The sequence below is a fragment of the Rhinoraja longicauda genome, chromosome 8 (assembly GCF_053455715.1).
Source record: "Rhinoraja longicauda isolate Sanriku21f chromosome 8, sRhiLon1.1, whole genome shotgun sequence".
In the NCBI taxonomy this organism is placed as follows: Eukaryota; Metazoa; Chordata; class Chondrichthyes; order Rajiformes; family Arhynchobatidae; genus Rhinoraja; species Rhinoraja longicauda.
In genome coordinates this window covers 55341317-55355813 of record NC_135960.1, presented here as the reverse complement: position 1 = coordinate 55355813, position 14497 = coordinate 55341317, and the positions used below count along the sequence as shown (strand labels likewise).

At 39.4% G+C, this 14497-nt stretch overlaps 1 protein-coding gene across 2 annotated transcripts in view; it reads left to right on the top strand.

Annotated features, from left to right (window-relative positions):
- Positions 1 to 2682, top strand: part of sestd1 (SEC14 and spectrin domains 1) — a 73149-nt gene extending 70467 nt beyond the window's left edge. For both annotated transcript variants that reach the window (XM_078404017.1, XM_078404018.1), the window contains exons 19-20: positions 787 to 920; positions 1714 to 2682. In XM_078404017.1, the coding sequence (XP_078260143.1) occupies positions 787 to 920; positions 1714 to 1837 (258 nt within the window). In that variant the 3' untranslated portion in view covers positions 1838 to 2682. The remainder of the gene's footprint in view (positions 1 to 786; positions 921 to 1713) is intronic.
- Positions 2683 to 14497: the final 11815 nt, after the last annotated feature.

Below are 14497 nucleotides of genomic sequence, written 5' to 3'. Positions count from 1 at the left end.
TATACTACTTTCATCTTCATTTGTTAAATTTGTGTATTTGGTTTTGATTCATTTCCACACAGTATCATAACTGTGTCTGCATACATTGCTGTGACGCATGTTTAATTTAAAATGTTTTAGCTTGTCCATTAGCAAATAACTAATTGATTCTTAGTGATGCACTATTGCAATGGTTTATAAATCAGGTTGGGCATGTTATTCTGGGTTCACCCGTGCGTTATGTTCACCTCCAGTGGACTCCCAGCCATTGTAATTTTGCAGTGAAGCCATTTCTGAGTTTCTTGAAGTCACATAGCTGCAACCACTCAATTACGCAGAGTGGTCTTTGACAGGTAGTTCTTCAGCAGCACAAACTGATAGGCCGCCCTGTCAGAAGGCCTTTAGTTTCTAAATATCTGTGCACATCTATGAACATGTACCTTCACTTGTCTTTTAATTGAAGGTCTGTGACCTCTTTCACATATCATGTGTTCACCATTCGTAAATCAAGCATTGCTTGCATGAAGCAGGGAATAAGATGAATGGAATCTAGTATGAACTGTCACATACTAGCCTGTACTTCTCTATGAAACTGCCAACCAGCCATCAGCGCAATGTAGCCCAGTATGTGTTTGCAGTCAAATGCACTTGAAAAGGCCATATTTTAAGAAACAAAAATATATATTCTGAAATTTTGATTTATTCCAACTAACAATATATTTCTTAATTATAAATGACTGCAGATTTACTCAGAGTATAGTGATACAGCTGCTTTACTTTGTAATTAACAACCATTTTTTTTTCCAGATACTGAAAGATAACTCCCAATTAGAGGAACAAACTGAAGCCTGGAAGGAACTTCTAGAAAAAATTGATGAAGTTGAAGCTACTGGAAAAACCTTATTAGACAGACTAACAGTGCCTGTGATTTACCCAGATGGGTAAGATATTGCATTGTGCTATATATATGCCAGCGGTATCATTCACTTAAGGTGACATTTATCAGTTATTAAACACGAAAGCATGGATGGGATAGGATGTTTTTTAGCTTTGCAGATTTTTTTATGTAAAATATTTTTTCATATGAAATTTAGAATGTTGAAAATGTGCCACGGTTCTTTATAATAAAGGAGAGGAAAATTGTTTAAAGGAATAAATAGATGGATGATAGGTTAGAATAGGTGAGCAGGAAAGCTGGAAGTTGGTTAAAAATGGAAAAAACAAGGGTTTAGAGGACGTTCCATAGAGTGGGACCAAGACATAAAAAATCAACCAATGTTGCTGGTGGATGAAATAGAAAAATTGCCACATTTTGCTAGAGAATTGAAAAATACTTTGCAAATATAATGTTGGCAAACACATGAAGAGATTTAAAGAAGTTATTACATTAATTTTCAGTTAGGCAATAAATGTAGTTCATGATGTGCAGTTTTGGACTGTATTTGGAGAGAAATTCAATTTCAAGAAGATCAGATCAATGACAAAAATAACTTTGAAGTGACAAAAGCTTGAAGAACATTTTTGAGTTTGAGATATCTGATTTGCAAAGTATGTACAGTGAAGAATTTATTGGCACAGTGGAGTAACAAATAGTCATTTGCCTTTGGCTACCTGAGTTTGAATCGATGCAAGATGGATAATTTCAAATTCTTCAGGCATCCCAGTTTCATTCATTTTCTTTTATTTCAGTGATTCTAATTTTCAGAATTTAAACATAATATTTTAATTTTCCAGAACTGAACAATACTTTGGAAGTCCAAGTGACATGGCCTCTACAGCGGAACATATTCGTGAAAAGATGCGAACAGTCAGCCAGAAGAAGCCACAATCTCTAGAACCAGTCTCTCATGATAGTTAATGGATCAGTCTTTATGTTTATTCGAAGTATGGAGTCTGCAACACTCGGATACTAAAATTTTTTTTTTTGTATAATGACACCTTCTTGTATAGGAGAGTGGATCCACAGTCCAGGTATTCATAATAAGTAAAGGATTGATAATGGACCGTAAGCAATTTTTGAAAATTAAAGTGCACTGTTGTGCATTGGAAAATAAGGCTGATGTGCATGACATGGCTCGAATTATGATATAAATGTATCTGCCATTTAGGGAAACACTGACGGTTCATGTATTCACAACTTGCATTTGAATACAGGCCATTGTCAGCTCTGACTATAGAAGCCGTATTGACGTTTGCTCCAAAACATAAGAGTAAAATATGAGGCATTGTACTGAACTGAATTCCTACCCTCAGAGCTTTACAGTTTTGTCAACCATTATTTTGGTGGTTGGCACAAAAGCCAATGGTGCTACAAAATCTATTAAGAGTGTCCATGCACTAAGAAGTTCCCTTTTACTGTTCTTAGACAGGTGCTGTGGAACTTTTAGGCTTTTAATATACCTGTTAGTAGATGTTGATAAAATGTTTCCCTTGTAATTATGTCTTAATTTTTTACTTTTTTTTCCCCAAAGTTGCTGCTTTAGTTTGTGCCAATAAGAAATGTACACTTAATGCCTTTGATGTATTTCTTTTTTTTCAAAACAATTTGTTTTACATATTATACTAATTACATATTGAAAGATAATTATGGATAAGGAGCTTTAAAAAAATATAAATAACTGTATTTGTTTTGAAAACCAATTTTAAGCAGAAATTTTGCATTGGGAAGTCAAGATTCTTGCAAAATAAAAACCATCATGGACACTGTGCATACCGATATTCTTCTCCTTTATACCATCATGAAATGGGATTATGTTAATTGGAAAACCAGTGGAAAGAACATGGTTTTCAATGTTCTCAGTTGAATTGTAAATTGAGAAATAATAGGTGATGTTAAATATGGATTTAGCTGAATATGTGGAAGGACAGCCTCTGGAGATTGAACTGGGAGAGGAAGATTTACAGTGAGGCCTGATTTCAGAAGAACAGGATTGCTAAGAGGAAACCTCAGGCTGCCAACTTTTCATTTGTGGTCAGAGATCCTTCCATAAATAGAAATGGATGTTTAGAGTACCCAGCAGGTGAGTTGAAACCATTAACGGCCAAAGAGGTTTCTGTTTTGCTCCGTACGACTGTGCTTCCAACAGAAGGAAGGGAAAAAGTTAGTCCTCTGTTCAATAATATGTTATTATAATAAAAAGCATGTCAGTAATTAATGAAATAGATACATATACAGTGATGAATTTGTGTCTACTGTAGATACCATCCTAGGTTCTGCGACATCAGTGAAGCCTGTGATTATTATCGATATCTTTCTTTTGTGGAAGTTGGTTATTTGTACAATAACGTAATCCAGAAGTTTAGCAATGCACCTCCGTGTGATCTGGTTCATGACCACTTTCTGGGTATTTCTACTGAATTTCCAAAGTCAGAACAAGTTACCACTTGGTAAGATGAGATTTTATTCAAGTTCTTGAACAATTTTGTATTAAACTGACTGTATGGAATAACAGCTTTGTTCACATTTACTTGGATAAATCAGTAAAGATGATCTTTGTGTGGTTATATAAACAAATCAACAGGGCTTTTTTTGTGCCTTGATAACACAAATGTGACAATGTTACACGGCATGAGGCTCTAATGAAAACAAATAGAGCCAATAATTATGTACTTAAGATTACAATGATGTCACAGAGGAGGAAAACATCAAATCTGGCAAGATCAAGAAAACTTCAGTGTCCAGGCAGCATGGTAAAAGGAAAACAAAATCATATGCCAGGACAGCTAAATATCTCTGCAGTACATATCTATAGAGGATACCCAGGCTAACTAACCACTACTCCCATTTTCTTTCAGACAGCACGTCTTGGTAATATTGGATGTCTGTACCAGCACTTCCTGGAATTGCCACAGTTTTGTTATATAAGCACCTAAGTAAGATACAAAATCCAAACCTAATGTTATGTTAACTTATTCCAGAGTACTTTCTGCAAAGTGATTACTTTAAATCCATATTCACAGAAGAGAAATGTGTTGATTTTTTGCATTAAACATTAAAGTGGTGGTCTTGCTTCCAAAATTCAATGGTGCTTACTTGAATGGAACAAAACATTTGTTCACCTATCGCTTCATCACTTCAACAAAACCGAGTGCAATATGCTTCAAGTATTCATTATGGGGATTGTTTCTGGCTGTGTGTGTTTGCAAGTGCAGGGGTAGGGTCTTGGTTTACAACCAGGTAACAAGGAAGATGTATTGTGATTTTCTCTTTGGACCTGAAGCATTTAGCAACCATGTTTGCAAGGGAAAAAGTGTATATGATAGATAACAATTTGGTCATTTTTGTTGCAGGTTTCTATAGACTGACTCTAAATCATTTAGTCCAAAGGAAAATTCAATAGATAACTCAGAGCAGATTAAAACAAAAGTAAAAAAATAGAAGACGGTGGCGCAGTGGTAGAGTTGCTGCCTTACAGCACTTGCAGCGCCGGAGACCTGGGTTCCATCCTGATTATGGGTGCTGTCTGTATGGAGTTTGTACTTTCTCCCCATGACCGCGTGGGTTTTCTCCGAGATCTTTGGTTTCCTCCCACATTCCAAAGATGTACAGGTATGTAGGTTAATTGGTTTGGTGTATGTGTAACAAATTGTCCCAAGTTTGTGTAGGATAGTGTTAATGTGCAGAGTAATCAGTGGTCGGCGCAGACTTGGTGGGCTGAAGGGCCTGTTTCCGCACTGTATCACTAAAACTAAAACTCAACAGATCAAGCAGCATCTTTAGAAGCCAAATGTGTAAATCCTGATGCTGGTCAAAGCCCTGTGTCAGGATTGAGTGGGAAAAAGAATTGCCGGTATAAATTGACGGAATAAATGATGGATCTTTGTCCCAAACATTATGGAGGGCACTGTAAAGCAGCATGAAATGAAGTGGGGGATGATGGAGGCTGGTAAGTGATGAAGCGATAGGTGAAACGAGATAGGGGGAGGGGGAGGAGAGAGGGAGGATGGGTAGATGGAACCTGGCAGGGTGGAAAGGTTGGGAAAGGTTGGGAAAGGTGAACAGAGGAAGAAACAAACTAGATGGACAGATGAGTGTGGGTTATATGAGATTGGAAAATTCAATGTGCATACCATTGGGTTGTAAGTGGAATATGAAATGTTATTCTTCCAATTTGTATTTGGCTTCTCCATAGACCCTGGATGAACAGAGGTATTCACTCTTTCAAGATGAATGGCACTGTACTGTACAAAAAGGCCAATTATGATTGCTGTCAGGGATGCCAAAAGAGAATTAGAGCAGGCTAAAGACTCAATTCAATCAGGAGTATGCCAGGCGACAGTGGCATGGCCTAAAGGCCAAATCAGTTGTGGGGGGTCCTTAATCTACGTTGTTAAGAAGTCTCTTCTCCAGGATACTTAAGTCATTACTCATTGTGCAACTGGTGGAAAAAAATTGGTTGGTGCTTGTTTTAGAAGTCAGTCAAATAGATTACTGTACAGCCGTTGTTGAGAACCCACCTTCTCCTAGAAATGGAATATATGACAGCATCTCTTCACTTTATCCATCACTTTTATCACTCAGGTTAAATTCTGTTTGAGAAAAGGTGCACTTCATAGTTATTATAGGACATGAAGCGAATAACAGTGCACAATATAGTATATAACACTTACTTATCTTTTGATTGTTGTCTGTGCTGTTTGACATGCCAGAGGACTGAAAATAGCAATTATCAGTGCAGCTTAACTTACTACTGAAGTGTTGCAGCCACAGAATGTTCTCTGGAATGCAGACAGCCGTTCTAAATGTGAAGCACTGAATCTGCTGCGTAAAAAGGCCTTAACTCGCCTCTATCCAATTGTTTTTCTGTTGAAATATGACCTTGTAAATAACAAGTAGCTTGAGTTTTGCTTCAAATTAGTGTTTGGTCAAAGGATTAAACTGTAATATTTCTAGCACTTTACGTTTGCTAATAGGAAGCTGATCATGGATACAGTATGACATTGGAAATTACTAAATAAATCAGAAGGAAATGATGCAAGAATTGGACAACCGGATTATTTGACAGCAGTTAAGCACCAGAAAGTTTGAAATTAATATCTCAATCGGGTCTCATCTCAGCAGGTCTCAACAGGAGTCTGAAAGAGGGTCCATGTCCTCCAGAGATGATGCCTGACCCACTGAGTTATTGCAGCACTTTGTGTCTTTTGTTTTGTAAACCAGCATCTGCAGTTCCTTGTATCTACATTTTACTTTTCCACTGCGAAATCTCCTCAAGGTATGCCTACTTTGAAGAAGTTCACCTCCCCTCCCCGATGTACGAGCCTGAAGAAAGGTCCTGACCTGAAAAGTCGCATATCCTTGTTAAAGGCCCTATGAAATCCATGTAAAGTATATCAACTGCAGTACCCTCTTCAACACATTTCCTCACCTCTGTTTTGGCAGTGCCATTTCAAGTCAAGACTCAAATGTTTTATTGTCATGTACCGAAACGGAACAATTAAATTCTTACTTGCAGCAGCACAACAGGTTTGTGAACAAAGTACTCAATAAATAATATAATAAGCACACAGTTAAAGTTCAATACAGGTGCTCCTCAACTTACGATGGGGTTCCGTTCTGAGAAACCCATCGCAAACTGAAAATATTGTAAGTCGCAGTGCATTTAATACACCTGATCACGTGGCCGGATGCGAGCTATGGGTCGCTGCCGTTTGCACCATCGCAAAGTCGAAATATCGCAAGTCGAAGCATCGTAAGCCGGGGAGCACATGTAAATAAGACCCAATATGGTGTTAAAAACAAAACGAAGCCCAAAGTGCCTTATGCAACCAAGGCAGTTCAAAGCATTGTTGGAGTTTGTAGTGTTCAATAGCATCCACACCCTCCTATGGAAAGCCCAAGCCAGATGGGCAGGCCATGTCGTCAGAATGCCCGAGTCGACTGCCAAAACAGCTTCTGTATGGAGAACTGTGTCAGGGCAAGCGCTCAGTAGGAGGACAGAAGAAACGATTTAAGGACTGCCTCAAAGAGTCACTCAAAGACTTGGACATTAACCTTGGCACTTGGGAGTCTCTTGCTCTGGACCGTCCAACCTGGCATAGCAAGCTCACCACAGGAGCCCGTGCAGCAGAGAACAGACGCACTGCAGAGGCCCAGAGGAAACGCACCGTGCGCAAGGCCCAGGCTACCTCTACTTCCACTGCAGCACCCATCCACTTGTGACCTACGTGTGGGCGTGCCTTCCGGGTCAGGATTGGCCTCACCAGTCACTTCCAGACCCACAGTCACCAATCCTCCAACTGAAAGTGAAGTCATGGTCATCTTCAAACCCGAAGGACGAACAACAACAACAACAAGCCTGATTATCACTGAGAAGAAGCTGTTCCTGAATCTGGACGCCAGTTTTCAGACTTCACCTTCTACCTTCACCAGTTTTCAGACCTACACCTTCTACCTGATGGCAGGAGTGAAATGAAATGAAATCTTGCCCCTTTTTGCCCTCCTAACTGCTTTTAACAACACCCCTCTACTTTTAACAATATCCCTCTATTTTTCTACCCCTGCAGAGCCTCAACTGTTTTCAGTTTTAAAAACCTGTCGAAGGATTCCTTTTCACTAATTCATGTCCAAGATTCATTGGAATTGTTGACCTTTCACCATTGTACGCATATGTTAGCCTTCAACTCTTGATTCATTTTTGACTGTCTCACACAGGTTGCCTGAAGATTCGCCTGCAGGTAACGGTTCCCATTCCACTTTTGCCAGATTCCATCTTGCTGAGAACATCCTAACCCTCTCAGGATTTTAATTCTACAATTTAATTCCTGGTCTATCCTTGGCCTTATCCATAACAATCTTAAATCCTTTGATGCCACATCTAAAATGTTTGCCGAATAGCACTCTTTTTCTCTGCCTGGCTGTATACCCCAATCCTTAGTTCTTTTCCTATTCCAAATCAATCCATGCAGACATTTCTAACCTTAGCTTTAAATTTACTGCACATTTTGAATATATCCTGCCATTGTTCTAGTGTCATTGACTGAATTCTTCAGGTTTACTTTTTGCATTTGTGTGTGCATTTCTAAAGCAAGCTACGCGTGACCCCACCGTGGAAGGTTCAGCTTGCCCACAGAGGAAGGAGGACCCACCCGGCTAGCCTGCTGGAGACCGGGGACTTGCCCGCCGCGGACAGAGGACCCACGTTGCAGAGCTGAACCTGCCCGGAAGGCCCAGCTCTCCCGCTGCCGATGGAGGACATATGCCACTGACTGGAAACCTGTCCGGAAGGCCAGGCTCACCCGCCTAGAGTTGAAGGAGTCGGACGGAGGGCCGGTAAGCAGACCGGGAGGGAGTGCAATGCATCGATGGTGGAGTGGGCCGCTGGAGGCCTTGCAACAGCCTGGGGCTCTACTGGACCAGGTGTCGCTCCCAGAGGCCGAGCACGTGGGCTCGTGGGCGCAGCCTTCCAGTGGTGGAGCAATGGCGGAAGATACCATGGCTACGCATGGCCAGGCCGACCCTGCAATGCCGCTAGGACAACGTGCCTTCATCGTCAGATCAAGAACCCTGCACTTACAACAACTGGGACTTAAAAAAGGCACCAAATGGCAACTTTATACTATCTCAGTATACCACTGCTATACACTTGTACTGTATCTGAGATGCTTATCTAAGATGTATTTAAGTACTTATATACAGTGATACTTGTACTGAACTGTAAGGAAAAATGAATTTCACTGTACCTTGGTGCATGTGGCAAATAAAGCACCATACGATTACAGTATGTTGGCCTTTTAGAATATAGAAATATCTCACATTTGCATACAAGGAACTGCAGATGCTGTTCTGTAGTAGGGTCAGCCCTCTACTTCAGCTGAATCAAACCCCTAATTTTGATTGGACTACTTCAACAACCAAAAGAAGTAACCATCCGCAACACTGCCAGCACTATACCAAGTGCAATGCATTCTGCAAACATGTCTGTCATGATTCTATAAGATTATAGAGCATGGAAACTAGCCCATTGGCCCAACGACTTGCTGACCAAGTTACCTAACTGAGCTAGTCCCACTTGCCTGCACCTGGCCCATATCCCTCTAATTTTTTTCCCATCCATGTACCTGTGCAAGGGTGTTTTAAATGTCCTAATTGGACTCCCCATGAGCGCTTCCTCTCACAGTTCATTCCAGATATGTTCCACCTTCTGCGTGAAAAGGTGCCCCTTCAGGACATTACGACGTCCCCTCTCATCATAAACCTATGTCCTCTAGTATTAGACTAGGAACCATGGTGCAGATAGGGCTATACTCAAAATATTAGTTTCCCTGCATTTTCTTCCATGCGTGTACAAAAACTGAAATCCGAACTTGCTAACAGCTGTTCAGCAGCAATTCTCTGATAGAGTTTTGAGAATGGACTCATTGAATCATTGACTACATTTATGATGGGAAAGCTGCTTGGCCTTGCACCAGGTTGGACCCTACATAGGGCACATTACTCTTTCAACAGGAGGGATGAAGATAGTTTTTGATTATCTGGATGTTTTTAAGTTTCAAAATATTTAATACTTTAGAATTGATCCTGGATGTCAGAACCAATCATAGTTTTTATATAGTTGGCTGAGCTAGTGGTGGGACAGCCTGGTTTCACAATTTTTCAACAGGTCTATGTCGAAATATAGACAATAGATGCAGGAGTAGGCCATTCAGCCCTTTGAGCCAGCACCGCCATTCACCGTGATCATGGCTGATCATGCACAATCAGTATCCCGTTCCTGCCTTCTCCCCATATCCCCTGACTCCGCTATCATTAAGACCTCTATCTAACTCTCTCTTGAAAGCATCCAGTAAATTGGCCTCCACTGCCTTCTGAGACAGAGAATTCCACAGCTTCACAACTCTGAGTAAAAAGGTTCTTCCTCATCTCCGTTCTAAATGGCCTACCCCTTATTCTTAAACTGTGGCCCCTGTTTCTTGCCTCCTGCGTGTCCAATCCCTTAATAATATGTTTCAATAAGATCCCCTCTCATCTAAATTCCAGAGTATACAACCTCCTCTCCACACTCGATCCCCACCGTCAGAGATGGACAGACACACAAATATACCCCCACACGCCTCTCGTAGTATTTGTGTGGGGAGCTTCATCCGGGATATTTTCATCACGAGATCTGCACTGAATAAATGCAAATGTTTAAACAGCGACCACAGGTCTGCAACTAGATTGAGGTTGACTCTTGAACAGTTGGAGTGAAACAGTTGTTAAAATAAATAACCACAAAATAGTTTAACAACAGCTGCTTATGTTTCAAGTTCAAGCTCCCAGTGCTAAACCTTTTGACTGGAATTTAAATATATGTGACTGAAAATCCTTGGATTCCACCTTGTTTTTACTGAGATCGTGGGGATTTTAAGGTTAGTATTTTGGCAACTAATCATTGAGAAGCTTCAGCACTTCTTTTGCATCAATGTTTCTGGCAACATAGGTTGCATGGATGACTTTATAATCAAATTATGATCTGTATGGATGATAAAGTCAGCATTGACAAGATTATATTTTTTGTAAGTAAAAAACAATGAGTTCAAATTTAACAAGAGACATTGCAATAATCAAATAATGAGGCTGTGTGGTTCTAAAACACAAGTACTATGAGATAGGATGGTGTGGGTGATTTGTAGCTGGCAGATCTGTAGTGGCTGCAATGACAAAAATGGAACAAGCTTCTGATAAAACATAGCATACTCTGTCCCAACTATTTCTGGTATCTTGTGCAGCTGACATTTAATGATATTTTAGTACAAATATGTGGCAAAGTTGCTGAAAACAATCCAGGAAGGAAATTAAAATTTGCAGCGAGGTCACACATTTTGGGTGTAATTAAGGTTAAAAATATTAAATATCTATACTTATGTGGATGCAACATTGAAGTTGCCGGTCTTAAGAAAACTAAAAGTATTAATAGAAACCATTGAGACACAAGAAACTGCAGATGCCAGAATCTCGAGCGAAACACAAATTGCTGGAGGAACTTAGAATATCAGGCAACACCTGGAGAGGAATAGATCGATGACATTTTGGGGTCAGGATCATTCTTTTGACTGATTGTGGTCAGAGGCAGAAAGTTAGAAAAGAGAGGTGGGTCTGGGGCAAGCCTGGCAAGTGATAGATTGAAACAGCTGAGGAGGGGCCTGAATGCCAGATAGGTTGAATTAGTGGACAAAGGCTAGAGGTGAAATGGAGACAAAGGGTGGCTGAAAAGGTGAGAAGTGAAATATATACCCAGAGGAAGAGATATATTGGTGGAAGGGGACAGCGAGGAGGGAAAATAGGGGGATAAAAGGGACTTGGGGAGGATGAGTTTACATAGGAGGAGAAAACATGGTGACTGAGCAGTGGAAGATGGTGGAAATGGGTGTGCACTGAGGTGGGAGGAGTCATTGGTTAAACAAGAAAAAATCTTGTGAATTTGGCAGCATTTGGATCAACCAATATGTAAAGACTGCCTAGTTTTCCAAATGGCCAAACCAAACCATTGAATAAGTTTCAACTTTGAGAGACCATAACCAATGTGTTTGCTAAATACAAATCTATAGTTAAAATAGGAACCATTCTGAGATTTCTTGGTGTAATTGTGTACTCCAGTTTAGTAAACTGAAGCTCGACAAACAAAACGCATGCACATTGGGAGTTGTGATTCCAAATTGTGATGGTATTATTGATCTAAAGAAAAACAATCTACACAGTTCACAAATGTAACAACATATGACACTCAACATAAGTTTTAAAAAAAGAATGTCATGCCGAGTTGAAGAACTCTCTTCAATACTTGGTTGCTTTAGAAACATAGACAAAAAGGTGCAGGAGTAGGCCATGCGGCCCTTTAGTTGCTGTGCAGGTAATCCATTTTACATAAGAGCAAAAGAAAATAGGAGCAGAAATAGGCTACTTGGCTCTTTGAACCTGCCCTGCCATTCAGTATGATTGTGGTTGATCCGTCCCAGGCCTCATTTCCTATGCCATTTTCCCATACCCCACTATTCCAAGGTCATTCACAAAATCATCTACATGAGTGAAACATGATTGAGTTAGACAGTGCAGATTACAACTAACAAGGCAATTGTCTGAAATATACTTGCTTGCATAAGAAGCCAGCCGAGCATTCAAACTGCATAAGCCACTTTGCCTTTATGTTGCTTAGCATTTTATGTTATGTGGGAAGTCAAATGTAAATTTCATGCGTTGTAAATACTGAATGTGTTCCTTAAAGCCTTCAAAATATAAATAATAAATTATAGAATGCTGCAGCACAGAAGGGGCACGGATGCCCAGGTGCTTTTATAACATGGAGTGTTGCCATGCAATGTCTGCTTCAGCATTTCTTCTTCCCCACTAGAAATTGTCTCCTCATCCAGATTTTAGCAGGTAGTTTCACATCAGGTAATGAAAGAAATTTAGTAGCAAATAAAATTATTTGCCTTGGAGCAGAAACAGGGATTTAAATTACCCACTTGTTCTGAACACTGGAGTGGTGGGATGTTGTGGTGGGGGCTTGTTGTCCTTTCACTGGGCTAGTTATGTGTTGTGAACCAACACTTTTAAGGTTTAGGCCAACATGATATTAGAATACACAAATGGCAGTTATTTGGCCAATGAGAGATGGTAGTAGATAATAACACATATATACACATATATATGTGTGTGTATATATACATATATATATATATATATGTATGTATGTGTGTGTGTGTGTATATATATATATATATATATATATATATATATATATATATACCAGCAGTATGTTTGTTGAGTTAGGAGGATCATGTCATGAGGTCATAAGGAATAGGAGTAGAATTAGGCCTTTCGGCCCATCATGTCTATGCCATTCAATCATGGCTGATCTATCTCTCCCTCCTAACTTCTCCTGCCTTCTCCCCATAACCTCTGACACTTGTACTAACCTTTTGGGCTCCACAAAGGAAATATTGTGTGTGGAGGAAGGAACTGCAGATGCTGGTTGACACCGAAGATAGACACAAAATGCTGGAGTAACTCAGCAGGACCGGCAGCATCTCTGGAGAGAAGGAAAGGGTGATGTTTCGGGTCGAGACCCTTTTTCAGACTTCTTCAGAATAATTGTGTGCAGTGGTAGAAGTGATCACTAACAATCAGTGACCACTAGTTTGTCTTGAAGCCAGGATACATCTATACATCAAGTGACAAATATTCCCTCATGCATCACATAAAATTGAATTCCTGGTTGCCACTACAACACTTTACCCACATTTGCAGTAAGCAGCTTGTTATCTAGATGTGTAACCCTTTCAGCTGCCCATTGAAAGGCCTCTAAAAATAGCAGCAAACGATTAAAATTTAGTACCAAGCCCATTTTAAGACAATTGCCACCTGGTTAATAGCAATTTCAAATAATTAAAATCGGCCTAATAGAGAAATAATTTTGGAAAATTAAATGCTTAGATATTCAATTTTCCACAGGGTTTCTCAGGACAAGAATAGAGTTTATAAAATGTAAATTCCAGGCCAACTATTCTGTTTCAGCAAAATTACCAAAAAAAACATTTAGATTTAGCTCTCAATTTCTGAAGATTACTTACTACTTGATAGCTGTGAATTTTCATTTCCCACATTAACTTTTTTACAATCGAACTAAAATTATTTAATTATAATAAGGTTAAATTCAGCTGTTGTGTTTTTTTGTAGTTTTGTGCACAGTTAACTTGTGCTGTGATTTACAAATTCACTTTCTCTTGATTCAGTAAATGAAACTTTGGAAAAAGTAGGGCCAAACCTATAGGGTTTTTTTAACCTTTAAAAACCATTTCAATTTTTACTGGTAACTAATTCCGGAAAACAAATTTATCCAGAAAGTTAGGTGTAATTCTAGTTAGAACAGTTGCATTCTGCTTATTTGCAAAATAAAGTTGCCACTTGGACAAAACTAATGACAATGTAACCATATGAGGTGTAAATTGTAACATCAGATTTGGATTTCAGTCTATTCTAGTATTGCCTTGTATTTTCTCAGAACAGGACTTGCCATCGCATGTTACCGTGACTTGCATAATATTCTACATCAACACCCGTTTGAACACCCATACATTAATTATCAGCTCAGAAATAAAACTTAACCATAACAATGTCAAGACTTCTGATTTCACAAAAATCTGAAATAATTTACTGAAGCAACTTTATGTTTACAGCTCTTAACTGAACAAAATAAACTTCTTCAAATTGCTGTTGTTTCCATTTGGTCTTCCAAGGTCATAATATTTTGTGAGGATCACATTCAATGTTTCTCTGTTGATAAAAGAACAGAGCTGGCTGATTATTGCTGTCAAAGTAGGGGTGTGTCAGCTTCCTAAAGCAGTGATACAACACATGCTGCCTTTATTTTTAAACTAGCACTTTTCTGCTGTGGAAACGTAACCAGTATTGGCTGAGTTCTTTTCCTGAATGCATATACAGTAATGGACATACGACTTTATTGTTTAAATGTTTCTTGGCAGCCTACTGGTGTTATTTATTGAACAATTATTTTAGTGGAATTAATCTGCATGCTGT